At 47.5% G+C, this 21629-nt stretch overlaps 1 protein-coding gene across 1 annotated transcript in view; it reads right to left on the bottom strand.

Moving 5' to 3' along the window:
- Positions 1-21629, bottom strand: part of LOC122734259 (coronin-7-like) — a 114796-nt gene that overhangs the window by 66654 nt on the left and 26513 nt on the right. The window contains exons 7-9 of the mRNA XM_043974970.1: positions 15502-15552; positions 1851-1937; positions 645-727 (exon numbers count right to left, since the gene is read on the bottom strand). Of these exons, the coding sequence (XP_043830905.1) occupies positions 645-727; positions 1851-1937; positions 15502-15552 (221 nt within the window). The remainder of the gene's footprint in view (positions 1-644; positions 728-1850; positions 1938-15501; positions 15553-21629) is intronic.

Raw genomic sequence — 21629 nt, 5'->3', positions numbered from 1 at the left:
GGGGCTGTGAAGTTCATCCAGTCCAACCCCTTCATTAGAAAATGAGATTCAACACGATGAAGAGACTTGCTCAAGGTCCCCCAAGTCTCATAGGTATGGCAAGGTGCAAAGCCAGCAGCTGTGGCCACTTCTACATCGTGCTACCTCATACTACGGTCCAGGGTGGATGCAGATCAAACTTACCACCACCACCACCAGCCAGCAGCCAAGCCAAGTCCTGAGCCACCTTCTAGTGACTCCCCAGTAAAAACCTTCAAAAGCCATATCCCCACACGAGACCCCCTCCTTAGCTCAGGTGTTCCCAGGTATCTTGAAGCAATTGGTATTTCTGTTAGGTATTTGGGATCAAGGGCAGCTTGGTGGCGCAGTGAATAAAAGCACAGGCCCTGGATTCAGGAGAACCTGAGTTCAAATTCGGCCTCAGACACTTGACACTTACTAGCTGTGTGACCTTGAGCAAGTCACTTAACTTTCATTGTCTCCCACCCCCCACAAAAAAAAGTTTTTGGGATTGAGGCCCCCAGCTTTCTTTCTCGCTCCCCTCCCCCAAGCGTGACCATGAAGACCTTTCTTTGTCCCCCTGCCCCCACCACACATCCTGAGCACACTTATACATATATTCCAGGGAACATGGAAACTCCTACCCAGGGGAGGTGTGCAGGGTGAAGGAGGTGAGGGCGCTGGAGAAGCAGCGAGTGTCCCAAAGCTTGACTTCATGCTCTCGCATCTACAAGAAGAGATCAAGGGAGTAGATAAAGCACCAGCCCTGGATTCAGGAGGACCTGAGTTCAAATCTGACCTCAGACACTTGACACTTACTAGTTGTGTGACCCTGGGCAAGTCACTTAATCCTGATTGCCCCACCAAACACACACACACACACACACACACACACACACACACACACACACACAAACCCCAAGAGGTTCAGGGTTATCCATTTTGACCTAGGGCCCTGAGGGGTTCCTTTCAAATTCCTTTCTCCGGGGTCAGCAAAGTCTATCACCCAGGAAGAGAAGCTTGTGTTCAGAGTGACTATGCCCACTTCCTCACCAACAGGATTAAGGGAAGGAAGGCCCTTCAAGGAAGCAGGGTGTGTGTGGTGTGGGGTAAGGCACAGTGTCCTAGATAAGAGCATGAAGTGGCCAAGGAGTGTTTTCTTCCCTGTTAATCCCTCACAACAGCATCCCCTCCTCCTTGATTTGAACTATCACCCCAGACTCCTTGTCCTCAGCAGGGGCTGGCCATGGTTCCTAGGGTCAGGGTTAGCTATTCCAAATGGAATTTGTTGATTTCGGCAGCTGGGTCCCCTGGGGGCTCTGAGACCTGGCTATGTGACTGTGGCCGTATATGGGCACATTTGGGGTAAGGCACGCCTGGTTCCACCCATTCCCTGGGCAGACAGTGACCCCTCTGAGCTCATGCAGGCCCTGCCCATCTCTAACTCCCCCTCAGGCCACCAAGAGAGAGGGATTTCTTTTTCCCTCTTCCCCCCAAAACACATACATACAAAGTTGTAGTAATCAGAGTGTTTCTTCAAATGAGGTTATCACATATACCAAGCCAGGCTGTTTAGGGTTAGATGAGTGTGCATATAGACTACCCCAACTTGGGCTGCAGAACCCCTCCCTACACAAGAGGCTCTGGGCCCTGATGACCAGTTCTTTCCCTTAAAGAGACCATACCTAGGGGCAGCTAGGTGGTGCAGTGGATAGAGCACCAGCCCTAGATTCAGGAGGACCTGAGTTCAAATCTGGCCTTAGACACTTGACACATACTAGCTGTGTGACTCTGGGCAAGTCACTTAACCCTCATTGCCCAGCCAAAAAAAAAGAAAAAAGACACCATACCTGGTTTAATCCAGTAGACAGCAGATGCTCCCGGGAGTTGGTCCAGATCAGTCGACTGTCCTTGTGGTTCTCATGGCCCTGGGTGCTCTGAAAGAAAAGATTCAGTTGGGGAGAAATGAGAAACCTGCCTGTTTTCCTAAAACACAGGACTGTGCAGCCTTTCCTGGAGAGCAGGAGATGGGGAGAGCAGAGAATAGAAGCCTTCCCAAGGAAGGGCAGCCATCAAGCTAATAATAACACTTTACATTTCTATGGTACTTTAAAATTTACAAAGTGCATTCCTTAAAACAACCCGTATGGGTAGGTTGTTCAAATATCTTAGCCCCATTTTGTAGATGAAGAAACTAAGACTCAGTGAGGTGACATGACTTGTCCAAGGTCAATCCAATCTAATCCAATCCATGTTTGTTGAGTACTTATGGTGAGGAGAGGATCTGAACCCAGGGGTTTCTCCTGACTTCAAGTTCAGAACTGTTTAACCCAACCCTTGTCTAAAAAAAATGAGGGGCTTCAGAGACAAAGCCTGGGGTGGATGGGGGAAACCAAGACACCAGAGTTTCTAGTTATAATGTAAAGATAACTCCGAATTCTTCTTGGCACAGCCCCAGACCACTCTCTCTCCCTATGCCTTGCCTCCTGACTAGGGATGGGGTGAATGACTCACAGAGCAATATGGCCATGACCCAGAGGCAGGAGTCTGGCTCCCCAGACTTTCCCTTTCCCTGTAAAAGGGAGACTGGGGGCCCTGGAGTCAGGAGTACCTGAGTTCAAATCGGGCCTCAGACACTTAACAGTTATTAGCTGTGTGACCCTGGGCAAGTCACTTAACCCCAATTGCCTCACTTAAAAAAAAAAAAAGGGAGACTGGGAACTCAGGTGCTGGGGCATTAAAAAAAACGTTATCCTCCTCTTCCTGCTAAGGAGAGGCTCATCTTCATACGTAGAGAGATGGGCAAAGTTCTTTGAAAAGGACAGAAAATGGGGCAAAGGCCAACGGGGCCCTGGCCCTAGGGCCTGTGGCCAGGACAAGGACTGCCAGGTGATGAGTAAGGGAAGTAGGAGGTTGGGGAAAATGACAGTGTTGTTGAGAGAAGACAGGAGACGAAACACCATCTGTGATTCCCTTCATGCTCTTCAATGAAGCATTGTACCCTAAATGCCACTTTCTAGGGGAACCTAGTCTCCCTTGGTCATCCCTAAGTGACAGATGCGCTGACACTTATGGGCCCTAAGATGGGAAGAATTCAGCAGGGCCCTGAGTTTGAGGCCCTGTGGAAAGTGCCTTAACCTGCTGCTGCCAATCTGAGACCATGCAGTGAAGCTGAGGGCCACGCCACATTTGCCCAATCCCAATGCTCTTAGCTCCTTCACCCTTTATGCCTCCCCAAGGTAGAAGGCTCTGAGCACCCTGGAAGGTGATAGAGAGATTAAAGGAGAGAATGAGAAAGACCCTTTTAATGGAAGGATACATTGTCTCGAGGTATCAGCCATTAGGAAGGATATGTAGAAGAGAGGAAACCAACTTAATACTAAGGAAAAAAGGGGGCAGCTAGGTGGTGCACTGGATAAAGCACCAGCCCTGGATTCAGGAGGACCTGAGTTCAAATACAGCCTCAGACACTTGATGCTTACTTACTGTGTGACCCTGAGCAAGTCACTTAACCTTCATTGCCCCGCCCCCTCAAAAAAAAAAACAAATAAGGAAAGAATCAAGGACAGGAGGGTGTTTGCTTTCAAAAGGCAGGGGCCAGTTTAAGGATGGTGGTATGTTTTTTTGACTCCCAGACGCCACAGGATATCACCTGGGAGCCTGGGAACACAGATGCTGCCACTGGGTTCAACATCCTCTCCAAAAGGCTGACAAGGATTTTCCCTGCTGGGCCCGAAGAACCCACTTACTAAAGCTGTAGTGGCATCTGGGACCAAGAGTCTATTCCTAACCCCCCCCCTCCCCAAGGAGAGCTGGCTTTCCAACTTGCCTCTTCCTCAAAGCTCAAATTTCAAGATTTTGTCTCCCCTTTCCAGTGCCCCTGAGAAGGCCTGGGTTCTAGTCCTAATTCTGTCACTTACTAGCTGGAAAGGACCTCAGAGATCATATCTTGTCCAACCTCCTTATCTTATAAAGAAGGAAACTGAGGCTTGTCAAGGAGAATTGATTTGCTCAAAGTCACAGAATAAACCTATGGCAGCTCTAGGACTAGAACTCAGGCACTGTGGCTGGGCCTATGTGTGGTACTCCTTCCTTCCAGGTCAAAGTGCTTCAGAATTAGAAGGCCTGGTTCAGGCCCTACCCCACTCCCCTCTACAATACTGACGACAGCTCTGCTTCACTCTCCCGTGACAAGGAGCCACTGTCTTCTGAGGCAGGCCAATTATTAGGAAATTCTTCCTCACTCTGGGTGAAAATCCGCCTCTTAATTTGCCCTCATCGTCATCCTTTCAGGTCTAGATTCTGAGATGCTACGAACACGACACAAGATTAGTTTTGGATGGGGATGGGATGGATAGGTGAGTGAGTGCAGAAAAATGAAGTCTCCAAGAAGGTCGTATGGCCTGTGTGAAGCCCAAGGCCGGCTGGTGATGAGATAGCTTTAGGACTTGGATACCTAGAGCGGGAAAAGGAAGGAGGCCAAAGAGAGGAGGCAGAGGGGTCTACAAAGAGAACAGAAAGGATGCTGGGACAAATTCTGTCTATTGTACAATGCTGTCCAGGGCCAGCCCTGGAGACGGATCATGATGCCAGGCTTTGTGGTGTCCCTGGAGAAGGCAGAGAAGAAGTGCCCTCCTTCAGTCCTTTTAGCGTCAGGGAACTAGCTCCCAGACGGGAGACTTCAGGGAAACCAGGCTGACAGAGGAGACGATTTCACACCATGGCCAGGTCTCTGCCGCACAACCTCAGAAAGGAGCTGTGCTGAGGCAGGGGAGAACTGGGGGCGGGGGTGGGGGGGCAACAAGAGAAGAAGGAAATATGAACAGATCCCTCCCAGTCACCCGGGCCCCTGGAGCCTGAGAGCGTGGACTCTGTTACCAAAAATAGCTCACCCCAAACTGTGGCCAGCTTCCTCTGTGCTTCCCACGATCTCCTTGGGAACAAGGAAGGCAGGCAGCCCTGCTTCAAGCATGGAAGTTGATGATCTGCAAGTCCTCTCCCCTTCCCCCGACCCCCACTAAGCCTGACCCCAGCGTGGGAGACGCTGCCTCTCTCATCCCCCCCCCCAAGAGGGACAATCTAAAACAGCTCGATGTCATTAAAAGGGTCTTTTCTCACCATTCCCTTCCCTCCTTGACTTAACCCAACACAGGAAGTTAGTGCTGAAGCCTGAGAACCAAGTCCTCAAAGGAGCTCTCCCCAGAGAAGTCGTGCCTGGAGGTCACTGAAGGGAACTGGAAGAAAGCTTCACCCATAAGCAGAACAGGTGGCCACCTAGGAGGGCCACCAAGGAGAGGGCACTGTCTGAGGCCTAATGTCCCACCATGAGAGATTACTTCCTTTTGCTGTAGGTCTCCCAGAGTTCCCTATTTGGTAAAGAGTCAGAGAACCTGAGTTCAAATCCTGACTTGGCCACCTGGGAATCCTTGGATGAGCTAAATAATCTCTCTGGGCCTCAGTGTCCTCATCTATAAAATGAGGTATTTGGAGAAGATAGATATGAAGGCCCCTTTGATATTTTAGGAGAGCAGCATGGTGCAGTGGGAAGAACCTCAGATTTGAACTTCTGGGTTTAAGCCCTCGCCCTGCTATTTTCTTCCAAGCACTTTTCTCACAACCCTGTGAGATAGCTTGGGCAGGCATTACTATCCCCATTTTACAGAAGAGGACCCTGAAGCTCAGAGTTTTTAAGTGTCTTGGTCAGAGTCACAAAGCTGCTAGGTAAGTGGCAGTGCTCATGTGCCAGACCTGGGCACCAGGAAGGTGACAAGAGGGTCACCCCCTATCCCCTGCACTCATGAGCCACCCCAGGACCACCCTCCCATCACCCCCCTCTTTTTCTGCTGGCTCACGCATACACTCCCAAGCTTTCTGAGATATACATTCATATTCTCCTCCTTCCTAAACCACCAGAGTGGAGAGAGGCCCACATTAACTTCCTCTCCACCAAAAGGAAGAAACCAACCCCAAGTTTTTTAAAAAGGAAATTATTCCTCCCTGACTTATTAAAAATCCAAGAGAGGAAAAGCCTGTCTATTTAGGCCCTAATAACACTTTACCCCCCCCCCCCTTAACTCCCTGCTTCCCTCCCCGAGGGAAAAGGAGGAAATAAGAACTGAACTCAGGGCACTGGGGCTATGGCTCTGAGACTGTGGTTGGCCAAAAGCCACAGGGGAAGACAGAAATGGCTTGGCCTGCTCACTAGACGCCCCCCTATCCCCACCCCCCCAGGGAATCTCTCAACTCCCCTGCAAAATCTCTATGGAAAGCTGCCCTCCCCCCTCATTTAGTAAGGCAGCAGCCCCAGATCAAAGCTCCTCCCTACTACCTCCCCAGGTCACAGAAGTCCAAGGAGTGCCCTGAGGCCAGACCAGGGGTCTCCCAGGAGGCCAGAAAAGCACTATCTCCATTGGTTTCACCCAGGCAGCAGCTCTAGCCACCTTTAGTGAGTACCAACAGGAAGCCAACCCTGATACCACCTTCATTCTCCCCCTTCTTTTGTCCCTCTCACACACACCACCTGGACCATCACTCCAAGGCCAGCCTGGCCCCACCTGGGGCTCTCCCAGAAGCCCCCTTGGGAGTCAGCTCCAAATCCAGGGCTCCCAGCCCCCAGAGCCCAGATGGAGCTTTCTCGGGCGCATAGCAGGCATTCCATCTATAGATCAGTCAAATCCCCTGCTAAGTCTCCATAGTAACATTTCCTGTGTGTGGCAAACCAGGGCTCAAAGGAAAAGCAGCTCAGTGGGTAAGATCTGTAGGGCTCCATCCTTGGGATCGGAGGCTTGGGGAACCAGGCACCAGCACTGAGGTCTGGGGAAGACCTGGGTAATGGTGCAGAAAACAAACACCAAGCAAACCCACTACTTGTGGCCTGAGGCCACATACTCAGAAGGTGTTAGGACATAATAAAGATAAGATCACTAGACTGGGAGTCAGGAAATCTGAGTTCAAGTGCTAACTCTACCACTTACTAGACTTGTGACTTTGGGCAAATCACTTTCTCTGTGCCTCAGTTTCCTCCTCTGAAAAATGGGAGGAGGGAGTAGCTCCGACTTGATGGCTTCCGAGGTTCCTTCTAGTTCTAAAGGGCACGGTAGAAATGTTTCTAGGTGCCTTCTGGTTCTGATAGTCTATGACTAAAGAATGTAGAAGACCAAACTCCTCAGAGATGGAAATCTCGGGGAAGGCTCCATGGTGCAGCATTCCTGGACATTCTGGTCACCCCCCAAGCTCCAAAGAGAGTCCAGGAGGCTCCCCCAGTCCCTAAAAGCAGCAGGAAATCAGCACTATGGAAAAACAGAGGTAGGACGTGGTTCCTGGGTCCCAGAGTGTGCCTTCCTCCCCATCTCTGGAAACAGCAAGTGTAGCAGCAGAGAAACAGTAGACTTGGGAGCTGGAGGCCTGAATTCTAAAGTCAGTGACTCTGCCACCTACAGAGGCAGGGACCCAGACAAGTCACTGAACCTCAGTTTCCTTCCTTGTAAAATGGTCCAATAGTACCTGTGTTACCCGTGTTACCGAGGGGAAGGAGTGGTGACCAAGGCTGAGTCACTGAACCCCTGCCTCAGTGTCCCTATTTGTAAAATGACAATGATGGCCTTCATAGCAGCTCCCTAGCAGGGTGCTGTGAAGCTCCTATGGTTTTCATAGCTACGGTACTTTACAAATGTGAGTGACTACTGCATCTGCAGCATTATTGTTGATTATTCTCCTTGTAAGAGTGCAGTGCAAACAAGAGGTATTATTCCTATCATCCTTATATAAAATAGTGGCTGGGCCAGGGGAGAAAACCCCAATCAAGCCCAAGGGTTTTACCTCTGTCTCCAGGTCCCACCACCAGGAGTCTTGGGGAGTAACATCACCTTAAATAATGCTTGAAGACTGACAATCATTGACCTTCTGACTTTCTCAAAGGCTTTTCTATTTTCTCAATTGGGTTTGACAACAATACCTGGGAAGCAGAGAGGCAGGAGCTAGGGAGGCTCAAATGAAGTAATACCGGTAAAGTGCTCAGCAAACCTTAAATGAGAGCTATTATTTTCATTCCCATTTGAAAGAGGAAGAAACCGAGGCCCAAAGAATTTAAGTGACTTTGCCATGGTCATAACACTTATTAGTGGTGAGGAAAGAAGGTGGTGGAAGGGCCACTGTGCTGACTCTGTGGTCAGAGGACCTGGGTTCAAATCCCAGCTCTTCCCCTTATACTTGTTAAGGGCTAAAATTCTAGATAGTCTGTCTAAAATATCTCATGAGTGGTCGCCAATAAATTATAAGCTTTAGCAAGAGACTTTTATGCATTTATTAAGAAGAATAAGAATTTGGTAAAGAGAGAGAGAAAGGCCTAGATTCCTATCTATTAAAGGGAGAGCGCATTTCTAGCTCCCTTCTCCACCAGCGTCCTCAGGAAAAGAGAGGGAGGCAGAGCACCTGGCTCCCCCTTCCTCCTCCCACCAGCAAACTTCACTTCCTGATGCCAAAGAAAAGACTCCTGGTCTTGCCCTCAAAGACCTTCCTTTTATGGTGGAGCTTTTCTACAGTAAGTCTCCAGCAGGTGGCGTCATCCCAATCATTACATACTACCTGTGTCATATCAGGCAGGTCTCTTAATTTCTCTGGGTCTGTTTCTTCATCTGTAAATTGAAGGGATTGGACTAAGTAGCCTCCTGGTTTATGGTCCTATGCCTTCATCTCTAAAAGTCTCAGGCTTTTCCCACTAGATCACCCTAAGATCACCCATTAGATTACCACTCTGGCTCCTCAGTCTGCAATAGGGAGGGCCTTGGTACCCTGCTTGGAACCAGCAAAGAGGGACAAGACCTCCACAAAAAGGCTTTTTATGGTTCAAATGTAAGTGCCAGAGGTAGAAAGAAAGGGGATGGTGAGCTCAACCAGCAGCAACACTGGGATCCTAGACACTGGCAGCACCAATGAGGGCTGGGTTCCCAGGTCCAACTTTCCCAGGGGAGGACCATGCCATGGGCACTTTCAGGACACTCTGCAGGCAACTGAAGTTCAACAGCCCCAAGGCATAGCTCTAATTTTTTTTTTAAGTGAGGCAATTGGGGTTAAGTGACTTGCCCAGGGTCACACAGCTAGTAAGTGTTAAGTGTCTGAGGCCAGATTTGAACTCAGGTACTCCTGACTCCAGGGCCAGTGCTCTATCCACTGCGCCACCTAGCTGCCCCGTATATCTCTCATTTTGATGCCCATCTACAACCTTATGGGTCTGTCTCAGAAGAATGGAGGGAGGGAGGGAGGGAGGGAGGGAGGGAGGGAGAGAGAGAGAGAGAGAGAGAGAGAGAGAGAGAGAGAGAGAGAGAGAGAGAGAGAGGGGAATCAATCTTTTGATGTGATTTTATTAGTGTAAGGAGATGGGCAACTGGGCCTTAGTTTAAGCATCCTAGAGAGAGGCTGGGGCACCAAGAGATCAGATGATTTGTCCTGGGTCACAAAACCAATAGGTTCTGGGGCAGCTAGGTGGCGCAGTGGATAAAGCACCGGCCCTGGATTCAGGAGTTCCTGAGTTCAAATCCGGCCTCAGACACTTGATACTTACTAGCTGTGTGACCTTGGGCAAGTCATTTAACCCCCATTGACCCGCCAAAACAAAAAAAAAAACAAAAAAACCCCCATAAAACCAATAGGTTCAGAAGTGGGACTCGACCTCAGTTCTTCCTGACTCTCAGGCCAGTTCTTGATCCACCATACCAGACTGTCTTCCCCCAGAGATGTGAGCTATGCTCTAAAGTCAAGCTAGAAGGCCTCCTGATACAGTAAAAAGAATGTAGAACTGAGAGGCAAGAGACCCAAGTTTAGTCTGAGGTCCACTCCCATCTCATTATAGGTTGTGTGACTGGGGAAGTCATTTAAACTCTCTGAGCCTTGGTTTATCTTTTTTTTTTTTTCAAGTGGAGGTGGGGGGTAGGGGATGACTAAATAAACAACCTTTAGGGTTCTTTCCTAGGTTTTAAGGTCTCTCCCAGCTCTCTTCATGTTCTCCAATTTATTATTCTGACATTCTATTATTCTACCCCAGGAGGGAAAGAAGCAGATATATGACACAGAGTATAATCAGTGGCAGACACCCCAGAAATGGCTGGGGATGGAGATTGATGTCTCTTATCTTCTCCCCAAAGGCTCATTAGCAGGAGAGGGAGGAGAGTGGGATTTGTCAACCTCCAGGCCAGTACAACTTTCTTTTATGACTCCCTGAATTTCCCCCAAAATCCATGCCAAGCCCCCACTATGTTGGTGAGTGTGCAGTGGGAGGTTCTCGTGAGAACACCCTCCCTGTGAGGCCCCTCTCCCCCACACCAGGCCCCTGCATCACTCGCACACTGAAGCGGGCCAGTGTTCCCTAATGGAAGCCAGGTGTGGGCCAGATGCCACGACCGGAAGTGGGGGCAGGGCTGGTTGGGAGGGGTAGCATTCCAGTCCTCTACTACAGTTCAGAGTCCCTCTCCTTTGACTCCTCTCCCCCTCCCCTTCCCCTCCACCCCCAACACACACACAGAGTTAACAGGACCCCATTGAGAACACACTGGGCACAGCCCTTACCCATTCCCCAATAAGGTGTGAGGCAGGGGTCAGGTAGGAGGAATGAATCCCTCCAAATCCACATTCCTCAGGCCCTTTCCCCCACTTCAGAGAGGAGCTCAAATCACTGGGTCAACAAGAATTTCTTCCCCACCACTGTCTCCCAGAGGGTCTGGAGGCCCCTACCATTCTCTCAATAGGCTGGAGGAGGAAGAGAAACATACTCAGGCCCCAAGAGGCTGAAGCACCTAGCTCAGGTACACAACTCAGGGCAGGACTGGGTGGGTCTAGAATTCTAGAACAGAGGCTGTGATTGACACCAGTTAATCCTGCCATGATGCTTCCTCTGCACATGACATCAGACAAGACCTTTTATCTTGGCCTATGAAAGGAGGGTGTTGGCCTAGGTGGCTTCTTAGGTCCCCTTCAGCTCTAGAACCCTATTCATCTCTAATATATCCTGTTACCATAGGACACCTAGGGTGGGCCTTTGGAGGGCCTCCTCTGGGAGCTGAGGGAGCCCTCCTGAGAGAAGGGCAGGCAAGCCTTCACTGGAGAGACAAGATGAAATTCTGTGGGCAAAGCCCCTTGGGGGTCTCCTGTTCTCAAGTGGGGCTGGGGTTTTTGTGCAGATCAGCTTCTTACAGGTTAATTTTTTTGAGGGGAAAGTTACTGGGGAGAGGTGGGTTAGGGAGTAGAGGGTGGGAATTTTTATATATCAACTTCCCTGTGTGATCTGAGGACATCTGAGCTGTGGCTCCCCATCTCTGGGGAGTCAGAGGAACTCCTTAATGACAGATTTATAGGCCACAAGAATTATCAGTAGGAAACTACCTCCCCTACCCCCTGCCAGCCTTCAAGGGCCTGGCTTTCCCTCTTTTTTAGATACCTAGACTGTCTCATTCCTTAAAAGTCCCACCCCCCCAATCAACTAGCCTTGTGCCTCCCTCAACCCCAACTTCTTCCAGTGGTTCCTTAGGTCACAGTCCCTTCTCTTCCCATTACCCATCACACTGCCACAAACAGGTTTCCCAGATAATGTATATGCCAGGTCCCACCACCTCCTAAAGTCTCTACTCGCCCCTACCTCCCAAGGGTCAGACAAACAGAATGGTAAAATCAGCAAAAATCTGTCATTGGGAGAGTCCTACTCCTGAACAAACACAGCCTGAACTCGGCCCTGAAGACAGCGCATTCAGCTATCCATCAGTTAAGTCCCTTTAGAGGGATTTGTTGATAATGGATGGCTTAAGGCTATGTGGCCCCAACAGTGTTTGCAGAACCCCAGTGTTCTGTACAATGTGACTAGTGCTTCCACAAACAGTTGTCAATGCTAGCAAGATTTTCCCATTGAAAATATTAAAAGATGCACATGTATAAAAATGCTCAATATATGCTAAAACATTTCAGCACAAAAATAGGCTTAATTTTCCTTAGCTTCCCCACCCCTCCCCCCCAAAAAATAAAAATTTCCCTCTCTCTTGACCCTGGAATCTGTTCCAAAGATACATCAAAATCCCAGACCTGGGGGCAGCTAGATGGCGCAGTGGATAGAGCACCGGCCCTGGATTCAGGAGTACCTGAGTTCAAATCCGGCCTCAGACACTTAAACACTTACTAGCTGTGTGACCCTGGGCAAGTCACTTAACCCCCATTGCCTCACTAAAAAAAAAAAAAAAAAATCCCAGACCTGGAGTTACCACTTATGGAAAGCACTCTTGTAAACCTTAAGGCCACTAAATAAATGTGAGTTGTTGTTATTATGACTTATGTCAATATATTTCAAGTCCAGAAGTTTCCTTGGTCAAATGAGTTTGCTAAATGCTGAGTGAAGGTGTTACTACTCCCACGGGTATCTGCATTTAACACTGGACTCAAAGATGGGATATGATAAGGCTTGACAATTTAGATGAAAAAGATCTGAGGGTTGGAGTTATGAGTAAACTGTGACAGGACAGGCCAAGAGGCTAACGTGAGTTTACATGGCCTCCTGGGCCTCATTCTGACAAAGAAAGTCATAGTTAAAGCGTCACTCTATCGGGTCTTGGTCCAACCATATCTAGTGGTATGTTCACAACGCGACACATCTTAGGAAGAACAGACTGGCTGGAGCCCAGGCAAAATGGGAAGGAGGCTGGAAATCCTCTCTTAGAAAGGATATATAGAGGGATCAGCTAGGTGGTGCAGTGGATAGAGCACCGGCCCTGGAGTCAGGAGGACCTGAGTTCAAATCCGACCTCAGACACTTAACACTTACTAGCTGTGTGACCCTGGGCAAGTCACTTAACCCCAATTGCCTCACCAAAAAAAAGAAAGAAAGAAAGAAAGGATATATAGAAAGAACTGGTTGTGATTTGCCTGAAGAAGAGAAAAGACTGGGAAATCCATACCGGAAGTATCAGAAAGATTATGCAAGAAGGATTAAAACACAGAGCTACTAGTAGCAATGGATGGGAGTTGCAAAAGGACAGATTGAGGTTTGATGTCAGGAAAAATTTCCCAATAATTAGTGCCAGTCAACAGGGGGATGGGCTGCCTTCAGTGAAGACCTTAAATAGAAGGCTGGATAAACACTTATCAGTGATGAAAAATACCATAATGGAGCCCAAAAAACCCAAAACACCAAACCCTATGGGATCTGTAGTTAGAGAAGCTGAGTTTGAAATCTGGCTTTGTTATTTCTTGTGTGACCATGGGCAAATTATTTCTGCATTCTGCTCCGTTTCTTCACCTGTAAGATGTGGGGATTGGACTAGGTCTGTGGTATCAAACTCAAAGAGAAACGGGGGTGCTAAACCATCCGTAAGGATCCCTGGGCTGCCCTCCGGAGGGGGCCACATACATGCTTGCCATCTCTGGGCCAGGTGATCTCTCTAAGTCTAGCACAAGCTCCTATCAGACACAGTTGTCTTGGATGGCCTGAGGCTGCTTCCCACTCAGAGATTCTAAGGTACCCAACTTGTGCCAAATCTACTGGAAAGGCCTCTCCTGGGCAAACTGGGGCTTTTATCTGCATCCTCACAGGCTCATCATTTGTCAAGGAGCTGGATATTAGGCTGGTGCTGGGACTGAGTAAGCCTAGGCAGGATTATTAAGGTGCCAAATGCTCTTGGCAGGGAGGTGATGGTGTCGGAATCACTGCTGGAAAAGTCAGCTCATGTCTCTGAAGGCTCAGCTGGCCCAGGGTAAGTGGCTACAGACACATCTGTTCCCCTACTCAAAGAGGCCTGCCAACAGCCTGGTTCACAGCCTGCTCTCTTGGGGCAGTCACCCTGCTCCTACCCCCCAGAGCTCCTGGGCTCGACAGCCTGGCTCCAGGGAGTCAGGAAGACTTCGGAAGAAAAACAAAAGGCTGAGATGGGAGGAGGAGGGAGGTAAATTGAGGCTGGCCAAGAAAAGAAAAGCAGTTCTATCTGGCACTGACCCTATGGGGAAATCAGGCAAAATGAAGTTGCAGACTTTTAATGTGCCTCTCCATCCTCATCACTGTTCATATTTTGATGGGACTTTAGTCGATTTCTTTATTTTAACCCTATGGGGTGTAGAGTGCAAACTTCACTATCTCCATTAGACAAGATGAAGAAATTGAGTCTCAGAGAGGTGATGTATCCAGTCTTTTGATTCTTCAAGTAGTGTTTCCACCTGACCCTGCAATGAGTCCCCAGATGCACAACAGCCAACAAGGTCTGTCCCAGTCCTCACTGCCCTGAATTCTGAACCCTCTTTCTCCTGACAGAGCCCAAGAGCTGGGCCATTCTCCCTGAAGTCTCCTGTTTCTTGGTTGACTGACTGACCTGGGTTCCAATCCTATGTGACTTTGGGAAAATGATTTGGCCTTCCTGGACCATGGTTTCCTCTTCTAAAATAAGGCAGCTAGGGGCAGCTAGGTGGCGCAGTGGATAGAGCACTGGCCCTGGAGTCAGGAAGACCTGAGTTCAAATCCAGCCTCAGACACTTAACACTTACTAGCTGTGTGACCCTGGGCAAGTCACTTAACCCCAATTGCCTCACCCCCCAAAAAAAAACAAAACAAAAACAAAAACAAAAAAAAATAAGGCAGCTAGATTAGACAGCCTCTGACATCTCATCTAGCTTTACAGCTATGATCTATATAAGGGGCAGAGGTGAAAGTTAAGTATTCAGAAAAGTCTGGGGACAAATGTCATGGATTTTTTTTTTTGTTCGTTTCTCTCCAAGTCCTCCCCATCCCCAAGACTGTGCTAAGGGGACAAAGGAGAAGAGGAAGTCAGCATTTAAATTTGCTTCTCAAGCCACAGGAAACAGCTAATGATACCATTTGGACAGCCAGGCTAGAGGCGGTGCCCCACCCCGTGGTTCAGGTTTGTACATGGGATCAGGCTTGTTAGTACTGATTTCCCAGAAATGGCTTCTAACCACTGTCACCTAACAGTCTGGGTGACACCATCCTACCTCTTCCACCTGAGCCATTGTCCCTGTGGCAGCCCACAGTGTCTGGGAAGTGCAGTCTAAGCCCTTCCTGGCAGTTCCACCTCAGCTAGAGGACCTGTGCCAATGCCACGGAAGTGGAAAGAGTATCTGTCCACTGCTCCTGATTCTGTACCCAGACCAATGAGTAAAAGTTGCCGAAAGACAGGATTTAAGTTCAATATGACAAAAACATTTCCTCCCTCGAGCTCCCTAAAAGTGGAATGGACTGCTGGCTTTCTAGAGGACCACTTGTTGGGGATGTTTTTGAATGGGTTCCTATTTAGGTATGGTCTAAACTAGACCGACATTTAAGTTCCTTTGGACTGCAACTATAGGCTTCTGTGCATGTGACATCAAAGGAGCTGGGCCTGAGTCCTTGCTCTGCTTACTGAGTTTCCTTGACCAAGTCACAACTTTTCCAGGCCTCAGTTTCTTCATCTATATAATGAGGGTACACTAAGACCCCTTACATGCCTTCCAGCTCCATCTTTGGCATCATCCTTGTATAAATACCTGAGAGGCTGTGGGCTTCGTTCTGGGATCAAAGATCCGTAGCTGCTTGTCCTGGAAAAGATAAAGGAGAAGAAATCAGTATTGTTACCATACCTTGGGAAACAAGAGTGACCAAGCTCCCTTCCCTGAAGGCCTAAGAGGCCAGTGTAGTGATCCCTGATCCTTCCTTAGAGTTAGTACCCACCAGGAATATAGTAGAGCTTCACTCATTGAGGATCCATAGGAAGGTTTGGGGTGATGAGATAGAGTGAAGGCTAGTTACAAAATGGAGTTGGGTTGGGGTGAGAACTGAGAAAATCAGTTGGATTCTTTCTCATGAACACTGACTCCACAATGTGCTGCCACAAGTATTAGCCTCCATCTTGTTTTTCTGCAAATTATGCATGGGCAACTACATGGTATAAGCCATCTATTGTTTCTTTAATGCAGGTGAATGCAATTAATCAGCATGTCCCAATTCTAGAAAAGTCCTCAGAACCCACTCAACCTCTCCTAACTTGACCAAAACTCACTCTTCCTCCCTCCCAACTTGGAAAGCCTCTAATCTCTTCTCAAATTAGGAATCAGATTACCTAATTTTGTATCCTGGTTTGTTTCCTGTTAATTGTTTTCTTTCAATTAATTGGTCTTACTTCATTAATTGTTTTTAATACATAAAAATCTCTCTCCCCCTGTATACAGAGTCCTTGTACTGAGAAGGAGTCCATTGACCCGTTTAGCTTATAAATAGTATAATTTGGATTGTGTTTCTTCAGTTATAAATTATCTGCCATAGGGGTCAGGCACTGATGCCAATCCAGCCCCCATTCCAGTTTTTAATTGTACTCATACCTCCCTTCCCAATCCCCAGAGCCTAGAAGACGATCTGTTCCTGCCTCAGGTACCTGGTTACCTGGATAACCTAAAAAGTTTCAGAGTCTTGAGAAGCTAACCAATCCTCTAGGGTTCCTTTCAACATGAGCATTAACAAAGATACAGAGAGGGGCAGCTAGGTGGCTCAGTGGATAAAGCACTGGCCTTGGATTCAGGAGGACCTGAGTTCAAATCCAGCCTCAGACACTTGACTAGCTGTGTGACCCTGGGCAAATCACTTACCCCTCATTGCCCTTCAAAAAAAACCCAAAAAAACAAAGATACAGAGAAAGGAATGAGAAACAGCTTGGGAAGGAGGGCAGAGAAGGGAAAGGACTGGCCAGGCAGAAGCAGAGTGTCCATGGTGCAGAACCATGAGAGAAACAGGGCAAGGTAAAAATGTGGGGGAATCCTATATGCCAGGTAAGAAGAAGTTACACTAATCTACACATAACAGCATGTTCCTTGGGTTCTAAGTTCTAAGCTCCACTGTGAGCTATTGTTTAAATGTGTTCCTGAGCAAGACGTGACTTTTCTGGGTGGGCAGCAGGCCTCAGTGTCTTCCTCATCTGCAAGATGGGGGATAGGGCGAACCCCTACAATTCTCCCCCAGCTGTTTTATATATATATATTTTTTTTTTGAGGCAATTGGGGTTAAGTGACTTGCCCAGGGTCACACAGCTAGTAAGTGTTAAGTGTCTGAGGCCGGATTTGAACTCAGGTCCTCCTGACTCCAGGGCCGGTGCTCTATCCACTGTGCCACCTAGCTGCCCTGCTGTTTTATATTTTAAGGTCCTCTTTAGCTCCAACATTCATAGGATCATAGATTCAGGGCAGGATGGAGTCTTCAAAGACATCTTAGTACAACTCCCTCATTTTATAGAAGAGAAAACTGAGGCCCAGAAAGGCTGAGTGACTAGCCCCAGATATTAAGAAGCAGAGGTAGAATTCAAACCCAGGTTTTCTCACTCTAGTTAACATCTAAAGCTAGAGCCCTTTCCACCATACCATGACTTCATACAAGTCCTTGAGAGCAGAATATGATAAATGGAGCACCTCTGCTTTAAGATTTGTATCCAAGCAAACAAAGCACACTTTCAGACTTCACGGGTGAAGCCAGGACACCCAGCCTATTGCTGCGATCCCTATCCAGTTAAAAAAAAAAAAGGGAACTAATCTCCCAGCTCCCAAACAAAGGCTCCTAATTTGCACAGGAATACGATGTTATTGACGGAAGGCTACACGGTAACAGCCTCAGCTCCTGTGGCCAACTAATCCAAGGCTGCCTGTGGAGCACTGAGGTACTACATGGTAGACTCAGTCTCTCCTGGAGAACTATCCTCTGCCCTAATACGGTCTCGTTAACTTGTAGCCACAGTGGTCCCATAATTCACATAGAATGGAAGCTGGCAACCCCCCCCCCCATTTCAAATAATAACCCCTGCTGTGCAGTACTTTGTAACTCCAAAAGGTTTTCAGTTATCTCATTTTATCTTTATTCTTCTAAGTTGGTGGGTATCCTAAGCCCCATTTTACAGATGAGGAAACTGAGGGCCAAGGAGGTCCAAGATCACACAGCAAACTGATAGAAGGGCAAAGGCAAGAACCCAGCCCAGGCCTTTTTTCTTTCCTGTACTGTGATCCCATTTCTTCACTTGCAAAACAAGAGGCCTGTTATGGAAGATTTGTGGGAGCATATGGATAGAAGGAAAAAGCCAAGATGGCAGACACGTACGGTCATCTGCCTTGCTGGAGGGAGTAGTCGCACCTTACTGAAATACTGAAGAAATATGCATGAGGTGAGAGGAAAAGGTATAGGTCAAAACCAAGACACACAGTAAAGGCTGGGATAAAGCTTACGACTCCCAATGGCACTATGAATGTGTCTATACAACAGGTATTATTATTTATTTTCTAGCTCAAGAACCAAAAGAATGAGAATGACAAAAAATAAAAATACGAGGGGACTGAACTTGTCTAGACCTCCGGCTACTCTGGTGGGCTAGTTTGAAAGCTACAAAGAACTGAGCCAATAGTTGGTGATGACAACCAGCACAAGAAGGGTGGGGTACAGTTTCTAAGCCAGGGAATCCAATGTTCGGATCATCCATTTCTGAGCTGTCTCGACTCCAAACCTGACCAGAACGACACAAAGCAGCATCCCATTTGAGGATCAACAAGGGGAGAGCGACCTCTAGTGGCCACTTCCACACCAAACTCTCTACATCGAGGAAACCTTTTCAGCGACCTGGCCTCCTGGTATAAGAGAATGCCAGAAACAGAGAAGCCTTCCAAAGCATCTGTTTGGTGTTTTGCAGATGGGGAAACTAAGGTCCAGAGAATGGCTGTGGGAGCAACAACTCCAATTCCCCTGAGGCTAAGCTCCCCAAGATCGTGCTACTAAGTTAGTAGAATAACTGGAACTAGAACCCAGAACCCCAGGAGATTGCTGTTTTTCATTGCTCTTGGCACTCTTCTCCACTGCTTCCCTTAAGCTCTACAGGGAACACAAACAGAAAAAAACAGCGGCTGGATAAGACCTCTTTAACATCCTTTCCAACACTAAGAATGGATGAGAAGGAACCAATCATACAACTCTTATCATAAGAATTATCCAGCAAAAGAATGGGCTGAATTGAGGAAGAATTAAGGTCTCGTTGCAGGAGCCCAGCAGTGATGGTGCAGAAAAGATTCCTACTCCAGGGAGGGCATGAGGTAGATGACCTCTGAGGACCCTCCCAGGTTGGGGCTTTTGTGACGCTATGCATGAGTCCAGTGTGTTTATCTTTTCATCTAAACTCCTCAAAGAACAAATCTATTCATGTACTAAAATAGCTCTTCCCAGGACACAGTAGAATCCAGCAGTAAAATGATAAAAATGCTTGGCTTGGAGTCAGAAGCCCTGTCTAAGGGTACATATCTGTCACAGGCAACACCTGTTGCCACCCTGACATCCCTAGGTGAAGTCCCTTGGATCTACCACTTCAGGTGCTGTCACCCCACGCCAAGCTCAGAAATGAGACAGATCAGAACTCAAGGCAAAAATGGCAACAAGGAGTTTAGTCACCACAGAGTTATCTACCTAACTACCCTGAGCCCCTTAACAACAACAACAACAAAATACGGTGGCCAGAGTCCCCTGAGGTGAGGCAGTCATCATAAAAAACAAATAAAGTTTTCAGGGAAAGGACAGATGGCACTAGAGACAAGGCCCAGATATGTTTATAAGGAACTGGTATTTGGAGTCAATGCCTAGCTCTGGGGTTGACAACCAACAGGCTAACAATACCTGCACATTTCTTTAGTGCTTTCAGGCTTACAAAGTGCTTTATTTATAGCAATCCCACAAGGCAGGTGGCACGAGTGTGATCATCCCTAGTTACTTGTCCTAGATAAGGCAGCTGGGGCAAAGAGGAGGTAAGGGACTTGCTCAGGGTTAAACAGCTAGTCAATAAAAGACCAAAGATTTGAATTCCCATTTTTTGACTCTTAAAACTATAGTATGTTTTACTATACCACACTGCCTCCAGGCTGCCTATAGGGCATCAATACAGCAACAGATATTTTGTTGTTGTTAAGTCCTTTGTCAGTCATGTCCAACTCCTCATAGTCCTTTTGGGGGTTTTCTTCCTTCTACAGCTCATTTTACCAATGAGGGAACTGAGGGAAACAGTTAAACGATTTGCCCAGCTAGCAAATGTGACTCACACAGCCAGTAAGTGTCTGAGGCCAGATGTGAACTTATAAAGATCAGTCTTTCTGGTTCTAAGCACAGTGCTCTATCCACTGCACCACCTAGCTGCCCCAACATAAAGGCTTCTCATTCAAGTCCATGCTCAAAATCCTCAATGGCTCCCTATTACCTTCCAAGTACAAACTCCTTTCCATGGTATTCAGGGTCTTCTACAATTCGATGTCACCATCTAGCTTCAATTTTTTTCTGTTGCTGTCCACATGCCACACTCTGGGTAAACTGGACTACTTACTATAATCCATACAACATATTTTACCTTCCCATCTCCATGGCATTACTCATGCTGTTTTCTTCATCTGGAATTACTTCTCCTTCCCCTTCCCAACTTTGTCCTCAGGCAATCAAATTCCTCCTCATCATTTAAAGCCCAACTTAAATGCCCCCTCTTCCAGGAAGCCTTCTAAAAGACCCGTATGACCCTTTATTTTAACCTGTTTTATGGAAGTAACACAAAAAACTATCATCCAAAATCATGAACACGTCATCCTTAGACTAGATCATAAGCTCCACAAGGAAAGGAAATGTACCTTATCAAAGCTTTTCAGTACAATGCTTTGCACACTGCATTCAATTAATACACTTTTACTGAATGAGGTAGGGAGGCAGATATTATCATGATCACTTCCCAGATGAGAAAGTACAGACCAGAGCATTAAAGTGCCATGTCAAGGGCAGCTAGGTGGCACAGTAGATAAAGCACTAGCCCTGGATTCAGGAGAACCTGAATTCAAATCCGGCTTCAGACACTTGACACTTACTAGCTGTGTGACCCTGGGCAAGTCACTTAACCCTCACTGCCCTGTTAAAAAAAATTTTTTTTAATTAAAAAAATTAAAACTTCATAAAGTGCCTTGTCCACAGTAGTATAATGATCAATAAACAATAGATCAGGGACTTAAAGCCAGGTCTTCTTAGTATGGGTTCAGTGTTCCTTCGACTTTAATTGTTGTTATTCAGTTATTTCAATTGTGGCCGACTTTTCCTGACCCACTTTGGGATTTTCTGGATTTTCTCGAGTGACTTGCCATTTCATTTTAGAGATGAGGAAACTAAGGAAAGAGGGTTAAGTGACTTGCCCAGGGTCACACAGCTAGTACACGTCTGAGACCAGATCAAAACTCAGGTCTTCCTGACTCCAGGCCCAGCCATCTATGCACTTCGCCATCTAGCTGCCCCTGATACTGCCTAATTGTTGGTGGTCTCCTGCCCTGCTGACCATGGGTTTTTCTTCTCTCTGTCTTTTGATGTCTGTGATCTCCTTCCTATCTTTCTTTTCTCCTCTGCTACCTCCACTAAGGGAGCTGGTAGCATCTTCTAACATTGTTTATCCCTGCTGTGGGCCCTCAGGACTAAAGAGGCTGCTGCCACCCAGTCTAAATGTAGCACATTATTAAAGTACAAATTATTTCATGTGAAGTGCACACACACGCTGTAATACCTCCCCCACCTCGCCTGCCAGAGTGATACAGAATTATGAGTCAACCAACAGAGGCAGCTTTGCTGCCTCAGTGAGCCCAGACCC

The sequence above is a fragment of the Dromiciops gliroides genome, chromosome 1, assembly GCF_019393635.1.
Source record: "Dromiciops gliroides isolate mDroGli1 chromosome 1, mDroGli1.pri, whole genome shotgun sequence".
NCBI classification, from domain to species: Eukaryota; Metazoa; Chordata; class Mammalia; order Microbiotheria; family Microbiotheriidae; genus Dromiciops; species Dromiciops gliroides.
The sequence above is the reverse complement of the archived record's forward strand: the minus strand, read 5'-3'. Positions and strand labels throughout refer to the sequence as shown.